Raw genomic sequence first — 22,422 nt, forward strand, 5'->3', positions numbered from 1 at the left:
TAAATTTGACTCAAGTCTTTCCTTTTGAACATGCAGTTTTCATAACTGTTATTAATAATGAGGTTTGTGTTCTTGATATTTGTATTTATTTACAGGATAATTAAGTATTTTCATAGAAGATTGGACTATCGACCTTGGCGGAGGTTGTTATGGTCACATAAAGATATGAATACTCCATTATTTGCATTTGATTAACTTATTTATTGTAAAAGAAATTAATAAAAAAAGAGAGAGCGAGAGGGGAAAGAAAGACCTTCATGGATAATAATCACCGGGATACATTGGTCTTATCTGTGTCTCACATTATATCTCACAGTATATTAATGCTGTCTGATCAATATCTGACCTTCAGAAACCAACAATTACAGATTAAAGCACTGCATATGTGAACTCTTCTTTGTGTAGGCAGTGTATTATATGTCATATATTTACTTGCTTTGTAAAAATAAGGTACTTACAGAAAAAATGTTTAAAAATTATTAATGTTTAATATTATAACAGACCATTAAAGATTTTAATAGCTGACTGCACATGCCTCTCCATCCACACATTCATGGTTATTAACCACATTAATTCACATAGGTGTGAAAACCAAAGGCAGTCAAGAACATTGCTAATGTTTATGACCTTGTTAATGTACGTTCATGTTAACGTAACTAGAAGAAGAACTGTATATAAATAAATGGTTGAATATTGTCAAGACAGCAAAAAAAAATCTACACTTTTAAAAATATTATGGATATTGATTTGAATTGCAATAAATGATGAGAGTTTGGGGAAAAAATGAAAAAGGAGAAAATCAATTCTACCACAAGTAGCTTCTTTTTTTTAGTGGATTTTTGTTGACTCCAATAGTCAGGTAGACGTCTAAGCTCAAAACAGAATAGTGAAGATAACAAGACAGATAACAAGCAAAATGTGTTACTGTGTTCATGTGAGGAGCTTTGTGCAGGAGTGCAGGATCTCAAGGCCATGAAGTTCTCGAAGTTTGTTCATATGTCTGGAATTGAAGAAAGCGGCTCATTAAAAGAAAACACATTGACAGGGTGTTCAGTGGGGTGACATTCAATTGAAACAACACTTGTATGAACTAAAGATCAACACAACCTCAACACAGTCAGTGGAGCTCTGTAGCCCGGTGTAACAGTAAAAATGTTTCTTGCTTCTAAGAGACGTTCGTTTTCGCGCTCTTTCATTATTATATATAATCCAAAGATGGCGTACAGCATCACATCATAGCTCAGTGATCTAGTTTTGTTTTAACTCAACTTTGAGTGTAGAAACAAAAAGGTGTTTACACTTAAATTTCACCTTGCAGTGCAAAATCAATTCCTTTCCAAATAACAACAATAAAGGGAAATGTAGAATCATGTAGAAGTCCAGTGTGTAGGATTTAGTGGTGTTGATGAAAAAAAAAATGTTTCTAGCAGTCCTGGTGTTGTAACTGATAACTACCTTGATTATCAATAACTCGTCGTTTAAGCAGAAATGCTTTACATTGCAGCTCCTCAAATCTGAAGCTGTTTTTGGCTGTTACTTAATGTCTTTGGCCTTTGGTTTGATAAAAGGCATACATTGAGCACTGAATACTGAATACTTCCTTTTAGCCCTAAAATATATCCAACAGACAGAAGTTTTTGATGGACTAAATGCAATCAGCCTATCAGTCATGATTAAGCATTAAACCCACTGCAACTATTAACACACAGTGATGATGTTATGGCTATCACTTGACATAGCTAATCATACATTGATATGATATAATGATATACATAAAAATGCAAATACCAATATAATAAACATTTGAATCTTTCAGCTCAGCCTGAGCCAGAAGTTATAAATCTGTCAAACATGTGATACGCATCTTTAACCAGCGCCACAGCATTCCATTATCTCATTTCACTGAGGCGTTTCAGCTCGTCTATCAATGACCCTTCAGGCTTGTTTCTAGACAGTAATCAGCAGCATGTGGTTTATAGAGTGAGGTGAGAGGGCACCTGGGCTCAGATCGACACAGCTTCCCCAGAGCAATCGCTGCATTCTGCCGCACAGCTGTCCTCTTAGTGTCCCCTGCGGCGTGGCGCAGTAGCAGTAGCACAATATCAGTGCCCAGCAGGGTGCTGGCAGTTCCCTCCAATTCAAGGCAGTGGGCCAAGCACAGGGCTGCATTTCCTGTCACCATCTCATCACAGCTGGAACTCAGCAAATGACGTAAAATAGACAGTTCTGTGTAAAACAAAAAAAATGAAAAGCAAATAAGAGGAAAATAGCTTTTTAAAGATATATAAACAAACACACATAATGGCTTGTTGATCATCAGATGCACTGCGCTCATTACATGCAGTATGCATACAAATGTAGACACATACACACATTTCATTTGCATATTGGGTCAAGCGTAAAATATTATTCATAAACTAATGAAAGAGCATCTAAAAGTAATGCAAACATGTCAGTCATTTCTCACTTTTATCAGACTTCACCAGCTCCTCCTGTGCTGAGTGACTGGCAGCAGTGCACACTGTCAGAGTCTTAATGGCATACTTAGTGGCAGTTTGCCCTGTTCCCTGGGCAGGCAGACACAGAAATAAATAAAGAATGATGTGAATCAAGTTGAACATATGCTTGTTGTAAAAAAAAAAAGTAGAATTTATATTTACATTTAGAAGTCAGAAAAACTGACCTGTAGTGGGAATTAGTAGAAGACATACATAGTTACTTCAAATAGATTACATTCAGAGAAGTTAACATGATTAAAGTACTTTATATAAATATGGTTTTTTTTTCATCACTGTGTTTCCATCATGATGTTTCGATCATGATGATGGTGAATAATCTTGACTGTATGTCGTCACGGACCATTTTAAGAATGACAGTTCAATTTAAAGATGGTCGAGGGGCACTATACTGTTCCACAAGTGAAATAGAATAAGTGTTGATGTATTCATAGATACTTGGCTATAGTATGTACCTTCAACAACCGGCGCATGGTGCGGACCACGTCCCCATGAATAACATGCTGAACAGCCTCAGGGGACTGAGGGAGGACACTGCTCAGCACGCCTGTGGCTCTCTGGAGGACAAAAAAGAATGTTGGCATTAGAAACTGAGATAATCGAAGAAACAGCAGAAGAAGAAAGATCCCAAAACACAGCAGAGTCACAGGTATGGGGCAAAGAAAGCTAGCAAGGGAGAAAACCAAAGAGAAACAGCTCCTACGGGAGACAAAGAGGATGGGACAGTGTAGTCAGGAAAAGGAGGCGAACAGAAAAGGACGTTAAAATCAGTCTGAGTTATACAGTGTGTTTGCAACAGTAAGTGGGGAAAGTCCATTGTAAAGGTGGTTACAAAGTTGCCTGAAAATATCTTTATCTTTTATAATATCTTTTATAATATCTATTATAGTAAATCTTCCAAGGACAGGACAATGCAAAGAGAAGATGAGATTAACAAGCATAAAGCCAAGTAGATCTGGAGGTCACACAGGAGTGCTTGCTCTGTCTTGCAGAGAGGATCTGTTGAGTCACACATTATAATTACATTCAGTAATTTGAGGGCATAGATAGAATAAATTAAGGGCATGACTGAAGTAATTTCAGGGTATGAATTAGTCAATAAAGGTGACAAAATATGCATATTTAGTTTGCAAATTAGAAATCAAAGTGAATTATTTGCAGGTCAGAGGGCACAAATTAAGATTTTTATTTGCTTGATGCATTTTTAATGAAACATGCTCGTCCTATTTACCCACTTTAGCTTTCAGTTGAGCATTGCTGCTCTCATCATTCATGTTCATGGTAACAGCAGGCAGACATTTTCACAAAATAAGCTCTGATCAACCTGCTGCACACTGCCTCCCAAGCTCCAAAACGGAAGACAAAGTGAGCTCGAGACCAAGAACTTTTTTTAGGAGTTGGTGGAGACTAAATCAGAGCTTAGAGAATCCTGAATACTCCAGTGACAGCACCAATAAGATAAGAATGCTGCTTCATATCTTTTATATTTGTTGAAACACATTTGTTTGCCAGCATGAAAAGAGTTTTTTAAGGCAGTAATACTATATTCTAGGCTCTGTATCTTTCAGTTTGTTTTTGATTTCTTCTGACTCCTAGTGGCCAAAAAATCTTTAGATTATAGAGTGACACTTTATTTCATTGTTGGAGTAAAGTGTCTACAAGAAAAGTAGTTTCACTTAAAAAAAAATCAAATGTCAGAGAGAAATGCTGGAAATGAATGTCTCAAACCATGGATACTTAACTTGCACATATGCTGAAACATTTCGTTTTTAACAATGCTGTTGTTCATGTGTGGTTAGGTTTAAGCACAAAAACAGGTGGGTGGAAAAGATCATGTTTTGGTTTAAAATACCCCATTTGAGGGGGCACAATCCCAACAGGAAAAGCAGCAAGGTCTTGCTAACAAGCAACCGATTTTCATGCCACTATCCGGGCTGATGGGACTCTACAAAACACCCACGGTCCTTGGGGCATTAAAACTGATGGAAAAACTGCAATGACATGCTAATGTTTGTTGGTCTTGAACAGTAGTCTGCTCTTCTCTCCAGATCCAGATGACAAATTTGCTCATAAACATCACTTTATAAACGTTGATATGATACCTATGAACCATGCAAATGTTACATATTTGTGGTTTGCATAAACGTACAACGCCAACATTTTCTGCTGCTGATTTTGGAGCTCTAGGGCGTTGTAACCATTATGATGTATTGATTGTGTAAGTAAAATAAGTTCTTGAAGCTTTTTTTCCACAAAGGATGCTGACACAGATGACAATGAAGAAAAAGTTCCAGCCAGGCAGTCAGTGAGCAAATAAACAGAATACTGAGACAGATGGTGGAAGTGTGAGACTCAAAGGGCATTGCATAATCTGTGTGAAACTGCTGTAACAGCCATTAGCACAGACAACAGCACCTGGAACTGGTGTTTCAATCAGCTGTAATGACATGTATATAGGATCCTCTGAACATTGTGGATTGCTGTTTCCACCTTATGAGGCTCATTGTGAGCTCACAAGCCCTAGAAAAGGCCCGTCACCCAAGACGGATGTCTTTATCTTGTCTTAGTTACCTGAAAGGATGGTTTTATGCTTTAGAGGGTGTATGGAAGTTGGGATACAAACAAAGTTTTCAACAACCATACTAATATTTTACAAACTTTTCTTGATCTGATACAAGAATACAGGAAAAACATGAAAACCTAATGGGAGTTATGATACAGTAAAGCAACTACATATATGACGTGTTTCAACCCTCCTGAGTCCTGTAGTGCAGTACTAAAACAAGGTTGACTCACAGTTATGACTCCACCATCAGTATCCCTCAGCAGGCCCAGGCAGCAGTTGCAGAGTGAAACAGCATGCTCCTACGAAAAGGAAAATTGCCACATACATTTCACCTCTCAATAGGTGATGTCACACATCATAGTTTTCACAAATGCCCCCCTCCTCTTCCCCGGTGTGTTGACTTTTATTCTAAAGTGGTGTGGGGTTAATTTTCTCTGCAAACATTATTCTTTCAAGGGTAGCCCCCACATTAAATGACAATTCAGCTCAAGTTTATCTAAGGTACAGTATCATCATATCATCAGATAGCATATTGCGGCTATAAAGATTAAGCGAAATTAGACAGAAATTCATTTTTGCTCTCTTGACATATCCATGCATAACTAAAACTCCATACCAGGCAAAGTAAACATCACACATCAAATATCACACATCACTTGTCTTACCTGAATGACTGGAGAGGAGATAGCTGAAAGGTTGATGATCAACCCAAGCATGGGGTAAATGACATCTTTGTATCCGCATGCACTGCACTGCCTCTGCAATGAAAGTCAACAAATTCTACATTGAATAAAATGCATACAGCTAAACAATTCTCATTACATCCAAGACAAAATATATCTATAATGTTTAATTTGGTGATTCACACTATAGAGTGCTCCAGGGGTTTTCCTGTAGGCTGACATGGAGATAAGTATCGGCCAGTTTCCCTAGGGGATTTTGTTTTAGAAATCTCCTTTTTAAGACACATAAAAGATTCAGAATTCAGGGCGGGGTACTTACTGTCTTATTTTATGTCGTAGAACAAAACATGAATGTCTCTTAAGCTTGTGTTAACAACAGACCTTATTTCAAGAATCTAACCAAAAAAACTTGACTTTAAAACAAAGGAATCTAGACTGCTAAAATGCCAAATAATTTCCAAGATTTGAGACTCATCCCTGATGCATTCTATACTGTGTTGTGTTTTTTTTTTGTATCCAAGTGCTGTGACTTTTGAATTCGACTCAGTGAATGGGTGATTTGTACTTTTCTACACAAAGAGACCAGTCTATAATGATGCTAACAATGGCAACCACAAAGGCCTTCCAACATCCTGGATCATGGGCAAAGCTGCGACAGATGATGTCATCTCGAGCCAAACAGCCAATAGCTGACATCAGTGATACAAGGACATGTCGATTGGCCTCGCTGATATTTCTCTGAAAATATAACCAAACACACCCATAAACACACTTGTACACATCCAATTCATGCTGTGTATTAAGATTAAACTTTGTATCTATATCTTACCAGTATTGTTGTAAATGGCACAATAACAGAGTCTGTCAACACGTTCCTTAACTGAAAGCAAAATCTGTAAAAAATAAATAAATAAATAAAAATTGTTGTTTTTTTTTTTTACTTTACATGCAAGATAAAAATACAATGTATATAAGTATATATGTATAATTATGCACAATTGTTCCACTATTAAACAGAAAGTAGCATATGTACAACATCATGCTAATTCTTATTACAATGAACATTGATGCTTGGACAGAGAAGAAGTGAGTAAAGACAAATTTGATCCTCAGTTTAGGTTATTTACAGCCCAGCAAGACACAAGTAAGAAAAACAACTCTATCAACTGAGCAAAACTTCGTACTAATTGCATCAAAAACCACTGTACACTCACATTTACTTTACACTCACTGCCTGAGTCATAGAGTCTAACTGGTAAATGCAATCCAAATACCACAGCCTGTCATGTCTCTGAAGATTCTCACTTACGCAAATTGAAGGCAGTAAAAGGCAGATAGATTTGCTGTGATATCTTCACAGCACACTCTGATTGCTTTTGACAAATGACTAAAAACAATTAAATATGCTGTATGCCATCTATAAATAATGTAATGTACATAAAGGCATGTGTGCAAATGTAAGTACATTCTGTAACTGTTTTACTAGAAGATTTTTGCATTTTAATTTCATTTTAATTCTTTTGTCAGATCAGCTTTGTCGTAATTTTTACTCAAAGTATTTTTGAAAGCCCAACATTGATCTTCTGAGCCTCTCAACATGAGGAGAAAACCTGTGTAGGATATAACACATTCTTGTTGAATAACTTCCTTTGAGCTAGTCGGGGGAAATTGATCCCCACTTCACTACCTGACACCTCGACTTATTTTCTGCAGTATTGGAGAGACTGGGTTGTCTTTTCATGTCTTGTTTTTTAGAGGCGCCGGAAAGGAGTACAGGGCAAGACCAGCCTTTTGCCTCCCAGTGATTTTCACACTTGAATAGCACACGTTGAATTATTAAAGATGCCACACTTTCCATTTCTCAGAGGACCTCTAGTGACATGATGCGCCGATGGATTTTGAATTGCTTTTAATATATATGGATATGATGTATGGGAGGATAACAGACTCTGTTGGGCTCTGCAGAGTGTGTGAAAATGTGTATTTTCTTGTCCAAAGATGAAATTAATCATTTTCTATGGTGTAAGGATAATAACTCTGGTGTTTTTGTTCAGCTGGGTATCAGTAATACTTGTTTTCTGCTGCGAAGTTCTCCAGAATGTTGACCGCTATGCTCCCCTGCAGCTGTTTCAGCTTTACGATGCACGCCATGAGGTTCCTCACTAACCTTTAGATCCAGATTAAGAGGAGAGTAAAATAAAGAAAGAGAGAGGGATAAAAGAGCAAGAGTGAGAGGGATATAAAGGAAAAGATATAGGTATAATAATGATGCCAAATAGGAGTAGCAATATTATTCATTCTTCCTAATTTTCTGAAAATCCAATGAGCTGCAGCTCAGATATTATCAGACCTACATGAAAAATCACTTGGGCTCCTATAATTTTTAATACTATGTCCCAGGGCAATGCTATACAACTTTCTTGAAATCTCATTAAACAGAGATGGCAATTGTACTGACAACCACAAACATATGGCCCAGAGCCGGCCCAAAGTCCAACCACTGATTTAATCAATGGGAAAAATGTTAAATGCAATTTGGTTCATTAGAACACCATCTCTGTCTACCTACTAGTATATTTATACTCCAGATATGTTATTGCTCTCATTAGTTTCATTAGGGAAATAAAAATAAAAAAAATTTAAAAAGTCTTACATGTGCACATTCAGGTTGTCGATTGCCAAACGTCTGCCGTGTGGCATCTGTGCGTACAGAGATAGTAATGTCAGGCATCCCTCCCGCACTGTAACGTGCTCTGATATTAACAAGTGAACAATGGACTGCCTGCTGACTGGGCATGCCATTAACATTTTCTGATTTTCATCTGAAAGCAAAAAGAGAACATGGTAAGGAGCACGGACCAACAACCGAGTCTGTAAGCACAATAACATGAACACTAAGTTGCTATATTTGTGCTGATACTGAACAAACGCTTGTTGTTTATAGGGTATTAACACAAACACATGTGAATAGTCAACAAATGATCACAGTTGGAGCTAACAGTTGATGTGCTGAAGCCCACACAGCTTGTGTGATTCAAAGGCAAATAAAGGCTGAACTAAAGAGAGGGCTTAAGTATCACATTGACATGCTGTGCAGCAATGACACAATGCAATAGAGGATTATATTAGTAATTAAATTATTTTATTTTTTCCTCTGTTTCTTGATAACTCAGTGAGAGCAAATTATTACAAGGACAAAGATAAATCGAAGCTTAATTTGATTAACTACATACCATTTCCACTACAAATGACCCTCCACATTTTCAGCACAGACACACACAATTCTGGATACTTTGTTGTGTCCAACAGGCAACTGAAGAGAAAATAAAACAGGGATATTAACTGCAGTCTCTTCTAATTCACATAACAAAAAATCAAATTGAACATTACCATTTAAGTATTCCAATAAAAAATTATTCCAACACAACACAAAGGATTGAAATTAAAACTACAAACACAATATAACAACTCATAAATGTCAAAGATTTACTTTGTGTTCCAATATTTGTTATTATGCCAGACACAGGTGTCAAATCAACACGAGTAAAGTTCAGCATATGTGCAATGCTGCTTCCATACATACATACTGAAAAGAAGTTCTACCGAAAAAATACTGCATTATAATTGCAATATTGGTTAAAAAAAGACACAATAATATTATTTTGCCATATGTTTCCACCCTAATTATGTGACATAGCCACTTGGCCATCAGTCATGTTACTTACCTGTCATTCTACTAAAGTGTTTATAACTGAAATATCACTGTTGTCCCTGCCCTGAAGAAGCGTATGTGCTGCTGCTTGTTAGCTGAATGTTATAGACCTATTTATTATTGCAATATCTGATATGTATTTTTAAGAATTCTATTATAAATTAGCAGTCACAAGATCATTCTTTAGTTTTCTTTTATAGAAAAGTTTCTTTGTTTGGAGACCTGTAGGTTTTAATAACAGGGAACACCTTGAATAGCTTTTCTAGGACAGTCAACAGGACACTGGCCTCCTCACAAAGGAGGCCAGTGTCAATTAATTAATTAAGAGAATTGCATTGGGTTCAAATCTTTATAGGCTATTCTCGTCAAGCTTATACTGCAATTTCATTGCACTCTCTATTTTCCAGACACAGTGTTCTGACTTGAATAATGACAGTGCTAACAATGGACAACATGGAAAGTGCATGACAAGTTAATAATAACCTTACTGATCTGACATGAGGGAGTCATAATTTGTATCTTGCACAAAACACCCCCTCTTTCAGGGACAAAACACGTGGCCTTTGCTCATCTCAATCTTCAGTGTGATCATCTTTTTCCTATTTAGGCTATCACACAAACAACCAGAGAGAGGGAGAGGGGAGGGTGGAGAATGATCTTTCTAGTTTAGGCCGTCATTGTCTCTGTATGCCCCTGTCTCTGGGTCCATCTGTCAGAGCTCCACTGAGGGCTGACAGCTAACTCTCCCTCTGGTCTCCTTACCTCCTCATCGTGTCATTGCTGCTGATGATACTAAAGCCATTGTTCAGCCTGAAAAGGGTCTGGCCTGTACCTGTTAGAAGAGAACAGTAGATAGTGTAAGAAGACAGAAAACTACATATCATCACCAGCTAGGAGATTTTAGAGAAACACAACACCTTTCACTTTTAGTTTACCTTACCTTGTTCACTGGTTTATTGTCAAGGGCATGAGAGAGAGGAATAAATAAAATATGTTGACAGAGGAAGGTACGGTGAGGAATGGTCTATTTTCCACTTACAATGAGTTGGAGTATACAGAAAGTAGAGCAGGGTAGTGAGGAAAGAAACCTGTAATGTCAGCCCTGCTGAGATCCTCTCAATTGCGAGTTATGTAAGTTTTGCCCTTTTCTGTTGAATGGCACTGTGGGACAGGCATTATATCATTTGACAGTACACTTTTTATTCATCTAAATGAAGAAGAAAGAGCGACTGAGAAAAAAATGTTTGCCATGATTCTGCAGTGGACAGCCAGTGAAAAACAACAGGGTGTATTACAAATAGTCGTACAAGTTAAAACAAAAATGGAGAGTAAGCATTATACAGTGATGTGGGCTCTCTATAATGTTACGGTTTACTGAAGGACAAGCTGCAAGCTCCACTCAAATCAAATCAATCACTCTTACCTACGTAGTCAAAGTACCTGATGTTACAAAAGGCCTGAATGAGAGCAGAAATGAGGTGCAGCGTGTCAGAACTACCTTTCACAGCTTCTTTCTGAGCTGAAGTACAACAAAAATAAATACTCCTGAGAGGGCCATTGACCTGATGAATTGATGAATTGTACCATTAGGTTGTTGTACAAAACTAGCAATTTCTGCCTTTTGGCAATAGCTAAAAAGAGTTCAGGCCTACATAAGCAGTGTGGAGTTTCAAAGTCATTTCTTTGGTCAAAAACATTTACAAAAATATCAGCAGCTGACAGAGCTGGGATGAGGAGCCTAGTGGAGAGCAGGTGTTGCTTGTTGACAGTGGCCCCTTTTCATACAGTAGAGGACTTGGTAAACAAATATCTTGTTCCCAACAAGTTTTCCAAAAGCATTACAATACACTTCTATGTTGAGAAAAATCTGGTGGTGTAAGGGCATGTCCCTGCCTCCAGTTATCTGAAATTCTGAGCAATAGCACTGTGTTGAATGAAGCTAAAGCTACAATAGATTTGTTGATCCCCTAACAACAACTTCCTTGACACACTGAAAGATATATGTAAACGTCGATTATTCCTGACATATTCGTTGGTCCTCTGTCCATTAAGAGGACCAAGCCTTGCTGTTAAGTCTACATAGCCGAGGGACATGGAACCAACGTTCACCAGCTACCTACTGAGGTTATGGAATGGACACCTGCTGTCACAGGTGTTTCATTAAATTGCATCCAAGATAGCCCCAGAAGGCTTAATAGTACTTGCTGTCATCCCATAACAACCCCCCTCCATACCTACTTCGATCTACTCTCAACAACACATACAACTAACACTGCCTATACAACCAGGGTACACTCTTTAAAATAAAGGTGCTAACTAGAATCATATAGAGTTCTTCATCTTGTCCTTATAGAAGAACCTTTTTTGGTTCCTAGAACCTTTAATAAAGGTTCCACCTGGAACCCTTTCAGATGATTCTATTTAGAACCCAATATAAAGGGTTATACATAGAATAATTTGTAAAAAAGTTTCACCGAGAACGCTCTATGAGAGGTTTTACAGAAAACACTACATATGGTAGAACAGTTCTACCTGAAACCCTCTCTGTGTGTTCTCCCCAAAACATGCCATCTTCTAAGGGTACTAAGATGAACCCAGGAAGATTCTACCAGGGAATGCTTTTATATTCCACCCAGAAGAGCAATGAAAAATAATTACTGCAATGATGGTTTTAGTTTAACAAGTTAATTGGGGCCAAGGAAACCATGCCTGCAGCTCCAAAAGGGCTGAGACCAGCGTGACCATCAACATTCATGGTTTACAAACACGTTTTCCTGGGTTAAAGGATTCATTAACTCGCTACTACTACAACTACTACTACAGCCTTTACTATTCCAATAGTCCAGTAGGATTGGGAACTGAAACTCTGTTCCAAATCATAACTGTATACAAAAGAAGAGAATGGTTCTTACTGGAATCTCCTGTTTACATAGAACCATTGAAGAACGCTTTCTTAAAACCATAGGGGCTCTGGATGAAAGGGGTTCTTAATGTGACCCATAGTCTTACAAGAACCCTTGAGAGAACCTCTTGAAAAAGGTTCTTCAGAGGCAGATGGCTCTGGATAGAACCTCAGCTCTTCGGGACGAACGCATTTGGAAACCTTATATCTAAAAGTGTACCTGTGCTAAAAGCTATTATGTTATCCTAATGTTACTAATTTAATTTTTAAAGCCCATTATACATTATAACATCACTTGAGTGATAGGACAGCTGATGGTGCACGCTTGGAACAGCTGACTTAGCAGTTCAGTAACCAAATTACATCATCATTTAAACTGCAGGGGGATGTCTAATTCTGCTAATTGCTATGATCACAAACAATCACAAATCAAATCATACATACACTGGAGGTTTCACTCATTTCCAGGCATTTCTAAATAACAGACAACTTATTTTTATTGATCTGATAAGGGAATAAAAATGCAAAGTTGTTCTGCACAGCTATTTTTATGCTGTTTGTTATTTTACAGTGCTACAAATGATGTGTTCTGGTATACATATATACATACCTATGCTCTGCAAAGTGGTTGACCATACCAGGTAGCATTGAGATTTTGCTCTTTGAGTATGTCTTTAACTCTAAATTGGAAATTTGTTCACTGTGACAAGCAAATAGAGTATGAAGAGAAATCTGTCTCCCCTCTTTTCCACTGTCATAGAACAGGGCATGAAACAATCAGATTATCCAACCCTGCTTTACCTGATGCACTAAAATTGCTCACTGTGAGTAAACTCGTTTTCTTTTTGAATATTTTATAACCTTCCTCTCCCAAAGGCTGATCTATTTCAGATCTTTTTAGCCATTAAACCAAGAAATACAGTAGGTGGACCAGTGAAGTTTTTGAAGTAAGGATGGGTACAAAGAGATTAAAGGATAAAGATAATTGTGCAAAACTTCTTCCAAAAGAGCACTCACAATCAGTAACTGCTTGTGTCAGAATCTCCAATCCTCCACAGTAGTACAAGGGAATCTGGCCAGGTCTTGACAGCTTCTCCAGCAGCTCGGATACTCTTGTGGCATTCCCGTTTCCCTTGTCAAACTCCCGCATCGCATTCATTTCCTGACTCCTTCTCACCTCTTCCAAATCTACCTGGGTTAGATATTCTGCAGGAAAAAAACAACGGCGATAAAGGAGGAGAGAAGAGAAAGTTGACTGTGATCTGACAGAAAGCTAGCAGTTACTAAAGTTCCACTTTAACAGAAAAGAGTGAGCTGAAAGTCTCATAGTAGTATCATCATAAAGCGTGCACAACCTGAGAGCCCTGGACAAGCAGGTCTGTTGGAAATAGTAGAACTGTTATGCTCAGCCACATATTACAAGAGCAAAGACACTGCAAAATTCAACACATAGGCATAAACGTTGCGAAATAGCAGGTTTGGTTGTGACCAAACATTTAGCTCCTTCTGTGGAGAGCAACTTTAAGCATGTTAGTAAGTTTATAGCTGGGTCAATATTTTTTAATCGTCCCATATTGTGCATTTGTTGACATCATGGTAGTGGCATCCTTGAGCATAAACAGCAGACACAGGAGGATATCTACAATGTGATATGTAGACAGAGAAATCCACTGCAAAATGGCAACATGTGATGAGTTGGGATGAGATCTTTTTGGGATCTACAAAGAACTATAGTACAAAACACAGTTACTGGGAAAAAACTAAAGGTCATTTTTGACATTTAAGGTATACTAACATTTTATTCAGTGCTTTGTCTCTTGGATGACTGCTGCTTACGGTCTGGCATGGTTTTATATAGCCCTTTCCATCTTCACTTTTGCACACTTATTTTTCTTTTTTTATTGCTCTTTTTAATCTTTTTGGCTTTTTGTTTGTTTGTTTGTTTGTTTGTTTGTGTGTTTGTTTGTTCTCTGTACATACTGTACATATCTTTATTATTATTATTGTTGTTATTTTATTGTATTCTATTTTATTCTATGTTAAGTTCCTACCTTTGTGTGTATATATATATATACATATATTATTTTTTAACAAATATTTCAATCAGTTGCTGATCTCTTATTTGCTGCTGTAAAAAACAATTTCCATCACAGAATTAATAAAGTATTTCTATTCTATTCTATTCTACCTCACTTGAGAGCTTAGAAGGTACATGCTCATGAACATCCAAAACATAGAAAATACGAAGAAAATACAAGCAGAAAGCAGAGTCTCTACAGAAATATACACTGCCACACTTTTCTAGTGGGTCATAAGTGATGATTGGGAGGGATTACTTGTGTTTCAGTCTACAAATTAATTTGTAGGAAAATTCTGCATAGTATATCTTTGAGCTTTAGCATTGTCATGAAAGCCTTGCAATTAAATGGAGTGCAGTCAGTGAGACCACAGTCTCCTACATACTACATACATAGGTGACAATACAATTCTCAACAAGGTTCAAATAATTTCATGGTATAACAAAACAAAATCATGTGAAAAATTATGTGTGAAGAAAAAAGGTGACGCCTGCACACTTACTCCTTGCCACACAAATTTATTCAAGACAATGTTTCGATCCCACTTGGATCTTCTTCAGGTCAAAAGTCATGATGTGAATCAAATCTTAAAATGGTTGGACATGATACATCCAAAGACTGTAGTTATTACAAAAGGACTGAGCACATCAGTTTTCAAGGCCTTTTAAGCTTTTGCTAACCTTACCGTGAAAAAAAAAAATCAGTTTCTTTACCTTTCACCATCGTCTCCTTTGCAGGTTCAATCTCTACAATCTTTTCAAAGCAGTTTCTGGACTGAAAAAGAGAAGAATTTAGGTCATAACTTGTTTTATGATGAGCTTCACTTATAAGCCCATGACAATCAGTATGATTGTGGTCATTCCAATTGACTGCAGTTTATCAGTGCTGTATATAGAAAACTATGATGCACTTTACTGATCTTTGCATTAAAGGAGATTTTACCAGATATCAAATAAGCCTGTGAATTATGGATTGAAATACCTATTCAAAATAAGTTTTTACAGAAAATTGCTGAGATTAGTACTATATGCTTGCTTCTATTCCAGGCATCAACTTTCATTTTGCAGCTCTGTTTTTGAGATGCTATCTGTTTACAAGAGCAAAGTGTAAGAAAAAAAGAAAACAGGAATAATTAGATGTAATGGCAGGTAATCAGTCTCACCTCATTATATTTCTTTAATGCCTGATATGCTTTCCCCATGTGTAGATAAGCCTTTATGCACCTGTCATTACACTGACAGAGAGAAAATGATTATGGTAGTGTATTAGTTAAAGTGCTTCATCCAAAACACATGCATAATGGTGATTTAATGTTTCTGCATAACACTAATACAGTAAGCGAGAAGTGATTTAGAAATCAACGCTAACATGAAAAAAAACAAAACTCCTCAACAACGACCAAATTTAAGGGAATGCTCAAAAATGCTATTCATTTTTTCCCCACTTTTTCAAACATAGTGTTCTCTCCAGGGAACATTTCTAAACTGCAGATGACCTGTATCCTGCACCTATCACTGTTTCTTTTTGAGTGCAGTGCAGGACAGAACGTAGTCCATCATCATCCAAACCATATTCCTACAAACATATCTCCTCTGAGGTCCAAGCTCCAAAGAACTGCGCCTCAGATGACACTATGACAAATGAGAAAGCAACTGACTTACCACAGCTTTCAGCAATGCCTTACCTTCAGGGCCCATTCACAGTCACTGATGGCCTCCATGTACTTCCCCTGCTTGATGTAAGCCTAAGTAGATGTGAACATTGGACAGGTGATAACTGGGCATCAATATCTGGTCCCACAAAGTAAAGAATGTGATTAGTTGTGTTACACGTTTGGTTATTAATATATGACAGAGCAGACTTTGGAAGGGAACATAATTATTGTAACTTTTTAATTGCATGTGGCAATGAACATATTCAAACTGAAATATCTGGAAACCCTGAGGTGTCCTTGTAGGTTGCTTAATCAATGCACAATAATGAAGCTTTCTTCGTTATGCAACAGTGATAGGCACACAAAGGCACCTCTGTTTCGATTTCTTCTGAATAACAAACATGTTTTTTGTCACACCTTAAAATTTTATGTTTCCTTGTAAAACATTTGAATTAGGGGAATATATTTGCAGAAAAGGGATTTAAAATAATAAGTGTATGTGTACCTGGAAAATAGGAACCACTGTGTTTTTGTTACCTCAAAAAGAGCCATTTATGTAGTACACAGGGAGCAGGGATATTACACCTCATTTACGGAGATCCTTGTGTTGCCTCACCACGTTTCTACAGCAGCCCAGAATGATGAAATCAAACTCTGGCTCTACATAGGGCCATTCTCATTTTTCCGTTGGTCACCGTGGTAGTGGCCCCTCAGTGACGAGTAACATCCAAAAAACCCTGATTTTTGTACTACAAAACTTCCTTTTTCAGTGTTGTCACTGTCTTCAGTTACTTGGTCAATTTGTTTTGCAGAGGAAGAGTACTCTGTGGATAATTCATTTAAAACCTCTCAAGCAAAGAAAGCTGAAGGAATTCCAACCGGAAGAGGTTTTACCTGCCTTCAATCTGAAATCCTAACTGCAAGATGCCACTAAATCCCCCTAAATCCTACACACTGCTACTTTACAAGACGGAAAGCATAGCTGATGATATTTACTTGTGCTCTGTTAGTGTACAATGGCTGCATGTCCTGTAGTTCAGCCAAGCCATCACTGTAGTACTTCACAGCAGTTTCATAGTCTTCTTTAGCATAAGCTTCATTCCCCTTATCTTTGAGTGCTGCAGTGACAAAAATGGCACAATATTTTAAAGGATGTATTGCCAGCCCACAGGAAAACAAACACAGTAAACTCTTTACAACAGCATCTTTAAAGAACAAAGAATCACCCACCAGCTGCCTTTTTTGCTTTTGCAATCCTCTTTACTCTCCTATCTTCAGCATCTCTCTCCATAATCTTCATGAAATTGTCTGGTAAAAAATAATAATAATAAAAATCTCTTAAGCATGGGTGCTAGAACATAGAAGGTCAAGATATTTGTCATTAGATGGTACTTTGGATTGCATATCAGTTTAAACTTTAAGGTCTCCCCATAGCTTGCCACACATTTTAAATAAGCAATATTGTTGTCAGTATAACTGATATAACTAATTGAATTTACAAGAGGTCCAAATCATTAATAAAAATATCTCTGATGATTATAGAAATCCCACAGGGTACCTATTATGCTAAAAGTGTTTTCCTAAAGACAGCAAACATAATATCAGTTGGAGGTCATTTAAATACTGTTTTGCTATCTCCTCAGCCTCAAACACAGAATTATTTTTCTACTTTACTTTGTGTATTGAATGTATGATGTGTTAATGGGAAACCTCTGCATTTTTCAACCATTTTCCCATGTTTTTGTAACGAAGAGTCTAATGGAGACAACAATTTTTGAAATTGCTCCAGTACTGAGAGAACTGCAGGCAAAACAGGGTTCAATTTAATCCCTGCAGACGAATGTCCACTGTCAATTTACATTTGTTAACAGTGCTTGTTTTTGCCACTGATGGGTTAAAACTGCCATAACAAATGTCTGAAAACATAACAGAAAGGAGCTTATGGAGAAATAAAACATTTTTCCATATATTTTGCATATCAGTTTGTTATTCTGACCAAATCCCACTCAAGGAGAATTATCTTCTGAAATGCCACGAAAGTGACCTGTTGCAGTAAAAGCACAGTGGAGCAGTTTGTGAGAGTTGAAGAGAGAAGTGCCAGGGAGAGTCTGCTGGGTTGCAGAAAAGCATAATTTAAATTACAACAATCTTAATCTGTCTGTGGCAAATACAAGCACTTTTAATGGATGTCAGTTGGCGATGCACAATTGCCCAGAGTTTCAATTGCAGCATGTTTTGCCACTGCAGCAGTCTCTTTCAATACCAGATAAATTTTATGAATTGTTGTCTTAATTTGTCAGTCAGACACAAAAACATGGGAAAATAGGGTCTTTGTTGAAATACACGGGAGTTTCCCTTGAAGCTCAATATACATACACAGAGATATGAAAGTTGTTGATGAGTTTTACCACGGGGAGAATTTAAAGTGTCGATTCGATGAAAAGCTGTATAAGATACCACATTCAATGAGCCCGTATAAAAATGAGAAAATGATATGTATACAAAAGAAGTTAATGGAAAAAAATCACCATTGGAACTTTGCAGCATATACTATGTGCTACACAGTAGCTGGTTCCTGTTTGCAGGGTATTTCCTAAGGCTTTGGTGGTTTAAACAGTCAATACTATAAGTATCCTAACCACTTAACATTGTAGGAGGTCTCTAAACAAACAAACCAAAAAAAAACATTTCAGTCATGTCAAATTATTCATTTCCTCTAATCCTTAGCAGTGCCCTCCTCACTATGACAGACTGACATTTTAATAAGAGAGTGAAGAGTTCAATTCAAACCTCTCCTTATCAAACATCTGTCAACTAAACTGACAAAAATAGCAAAAAACATGGGGATGTCTGAGATGGTCTGAGCAAGTAGCAGAACAGAGCAAGGTAACCCATTACTGAGGGTAATGTTGTAATGCTAAGGACACACCTGACCTGTCCTGCTGATAGCACATGGTGAGTCACCAAATTGCCAAAAGACACAGCTATTAAAAAATCACATTGTGCCTAAGCCTCAGCCTCACTGGGAGTGTGCTCTAAACTTCAACAAACCTAAAAACTACTGTATAATGAACAACAATCAAAACAATCTCTGAAAAAAGATACATAAGGGTATATTTATTGTTGTATTTTGTTTGACTCTTCTTGCCTTGCATGAGAGGACATATAAATCTGCTTAAATTATGTTTAAATTCAGTGCAAGAGACAACCAAATAACCCGCTCACCTGGACCTTCATTCTGCAGACTCTGCAAAACAAAAGAAGAAAGAATGTCAACAAAATACCTATAATATCTGGTAATTACTTATTGTACATCACCTTGTCTTCTTTGACGACAAAAAAGGTCAAAGACAAGTGTTTCTTGGTTGTGTACTGTATATGTGCACTGTGTGTTTGCGGGTTGTGTTGGAGAAATAGAGAACGCAAGAGAGAAAAAATTAAAGAGAGACATAGGCACAGACAGATTGAGAAAGAATGAGACAGATTAAGAGCGAGAGCGGTGCAACTGTACTTGGGTGACTTTGTGTAAATGTCTTTACCGAGGAAGGCTGAGGTGGTGGCTTTGTGTTGATTGTAGTCGTGCTGACTTTTGTCCTGCAGGGTTGATCTAAGGCAGCAATGTAGCAATCTGCTTTCTCTATTGCTTTTTGCTGGAGTTTGACATCAGAGGACTGTAGATCCTTGACAAGCTCACCTGAAAAGAATTTATAGTATTCACTGCTTTTTACAATCTTCACTCACATATTTAATATTAATAATAATCATTAATAATAATCATTATATATTCATTCTTTATTTTTGATATTTTGATTTTGATTTATTAATTTCATGCATATTTTCTAAATCACAACCAGAATACTTTATTGATCCCCAGGGGGATCAAGAAAATCATAGAAAGTCATATAGAATACTAGAAAGTATGAAGTTCATTTTTTTAAGTGCATTATCCATTAATTTTCACCACCACTCATTATGTAAAATATTTTAAAATAGCCTATATGCTGAGTATGTAATTTTTGTAAAAAAAAAAAAAAAAAATATGCCTTAGGATACATTTCAATGTGCAAAACTAATATGTAAAGGATTAATTTTTGTGTGTGTGTGTGTGTGTGTGTGTGTGTTATGCTTAAATGTACAACACACTATAGGGTTATGCATAAATAGGAATTAGAGTAAGAAATATGTACAAAATGTGTATCATGTTTTAAATATAAATTCAGTGCAGTCTGTAAGAAAATACTAGGATACTGAGGAATATTGCACAGTTGAATAATTACACAGAGAATTGCTGCAATTATTGCAGAAATTATTATAGTTAAGACAGTATTTCAAATAATTATCGTACTTCTCAGTTTTGTAAGTATTGCAGCTTTAACACTGAAACCTAGCTACTCGTTTATGTTGCAATGTACAAAAAATAACTTGGCTTTGCTACAGCTTCATGACTGTGGACATCATACACCACAAAATAGTCCTCCCCAACTGTATAGTAAGCATAAAAAATACATTTATAATGTTGCCAGCGTATTTTCATTTCTCATTTAGGTTTAATTAAACCAGGAAACCTGCAAGCTAGCGTTCACTGGTAAGTATTAATGTCTCACATTTGGCTTCATAAAAACCACAACATGACGTCTCGTATGAGTGAGTTGGTAATGTTAGCTATGTTCACCGTATACTTACTTATTTTGTCAACATTCTCCAAAAAACTGTCGAAGTCTTCGTCCATTACTCTTGCCTTTTCAAGCCTATTTTGTTTATTTTAACTAGCTAGGTATCTCTATTTTATCTTAGCTAACGCTGACTTTACTTCACACTGACTTTCAGTTTCCAGTATCGGCGTGCGGTTACCATAGCAACGTGATGCCTTCAGCGCTGCTCGTAAACTAAATTTAAAGTAGCACGCGCTTTTAATGCCACACAGTACTAGTCTGCAGCTTATTAAAAAAAATAAAAGAATAACTGGAGTCAGTGGAGTGTTTTTTCTTTTCTCACTTCCTGGGATTATATATGCAGAACGAAGAGTAATGAATGAAATTAGGCCAATTTTAAAAGTTTGTCATACAATTTATCAATCCCATTGTCACATTCTGGCTGTCGACTGTTGTTTCTCAAATGTCCTGTGTTGTCGCCAATAAAATGTTTCGCTGACCGTACTTTCCTTTTTTTCATTTTGCCATACGTGTATTGTTAAATGTCTCTGTCTCCCTATGAGATCAGCTGACACACCGGAGCCGAGGAGGATGAATCAAGCGCTCCTCCCCGGGAAGGAGCCGCCTCCATCAGGTGCAACCACTTACTTACTTACTCTACTGAGAGGATATTTAGGCCTATGTTGCTAGCTCCGTTTGCTTTTTCTTTTGCACGGTAGGCAGGATGTGCGCGCTTGATCCTTCAACATTTTGATTCACCTTGGAACTGCACACTAGGCTCCTATTTATTTATTTATTTTCATTGATATGTTTGCTTTTCTCATAGCAAAGCTCAAACCACTCACCTATGAGTCATTCAAAGAACTGAAAGAAATCTGTCTTTAAAAACCACCTTCTGGCTGCATCTCCTTCCTTTGTTAAGATGCATTAAGTCAAAACGCTGGTGATTCTCTCCAACATGCATTATTTGACAGAGGCATTAATATTTGCACATGTGATCTTCATGGCAGCACTTGAAAGTAGAACCCCCCCACTCTGCATTTATTTGGTGATGTTTTTCAGCCAAATTAAAACAACAGAACTACAAAAAAAAAGGATTAATTAATAAATAGATGTAGGGTAAAGTGAGCTACTCTGGGGCACTTTTTGGTCAACTACCAAAAAAACAAAACAAAAAAAAAACAATGGCATCTTGATTATGTTTGTTATGTTTATGGTTCTCTACATTTCTATATAGAAAATATGTAGCTAAAGCAACATAATCTAGAAACTTTGGACATTCAAACAAATCGACAGTTAGTGAGATAGTAGCCTATGGGAAAGTCATTTTTGTTTGAATGTTTTAAATAGTAAAAACCATTTATCAATTTAATCATTAATTTATTAAATCATTAATGTAACGTGTGTGTGTGTAACAGTTATGACTAATTCTGGACTACTATGGCTGGCATGAATTAACTGCACCATCTTTAATATTTTAAGTGACAAAAATAGCAAAAATGTCTGGAATGTGTAGAGTGGCAAACAAAAGCAGAAGTCATGATGTTATTGAACCTAGTTTCAACCAAGAACATTAATTAACCTAATTTTATAGTAATCATCTTGATACAAGGATATCCAAATCCTTTTTCTTAGCAGTAGATCAATACTGCCTCCCTG

The 22,422-nt window shown here is 36.9% G+C and overlaps 1 protein-coding gene across 1 annotated transcript; it reads right to left on the reverse strand.

Annotated features, from left to right (window-relative positions):
• Positions 1–206: 206 nt before the first annotated feature.
• On the reverse strand, positions 207–20,944 carry ttc12 (tetratricopeptide repeat domain 12). The gene is made up of 21 exons (XM_042487439.2): positions 20,795–20,944; positions 19,651–19,805; positions 19,337–19,358; positions 17,342–17,419; positions 17,108–17,229; positions 16,142–16,201; positions 15,620–15,691; positions 15,171–15,231; positions 13,397–13,585; positions 10,240–10,309; positions 8,999–9,078; positions 8,419–8,587; positions 7,837–7,932; positions 6,595–6,658; positions 6,369–6,503; positions 5,748–5,840; positions 5,313–5,381; positions 2,972–3,073; positions 2,468–2,567; positions 1,998–2,226; positions 207–1,000 (listed from the first exon to the last, which is right to left on the reverse strand). The coding sequence occupies exons 1-21, from the start codon at positions 20,838–20,840 to the stop codon at positions 931–933; spliced, it is 2,082 nt and encodes a 693-aa protein (XP_042343373.2). The 5' UTR covers positions 20,841–20,944; the 3' UTR covers positions 207–930.
• Between the last annotated feature and the right edge of the window lie 1,478 nt (positions 20,945–22,422).

This window comes from Plectropomus leopardus, chromosome 6, assembly GCF_026936395.1.
Source record: "Plectropomus leopardus strain MGB_pleo_1.0 chromosome 6, ASM2693639v1, whole genome shotgun sequence".
NCBI lineage: Eukaryota > Metazoa > Chordata > Actinopteri > Perciformes > Serranidae > Plectropomus > Plectropomus leopardus.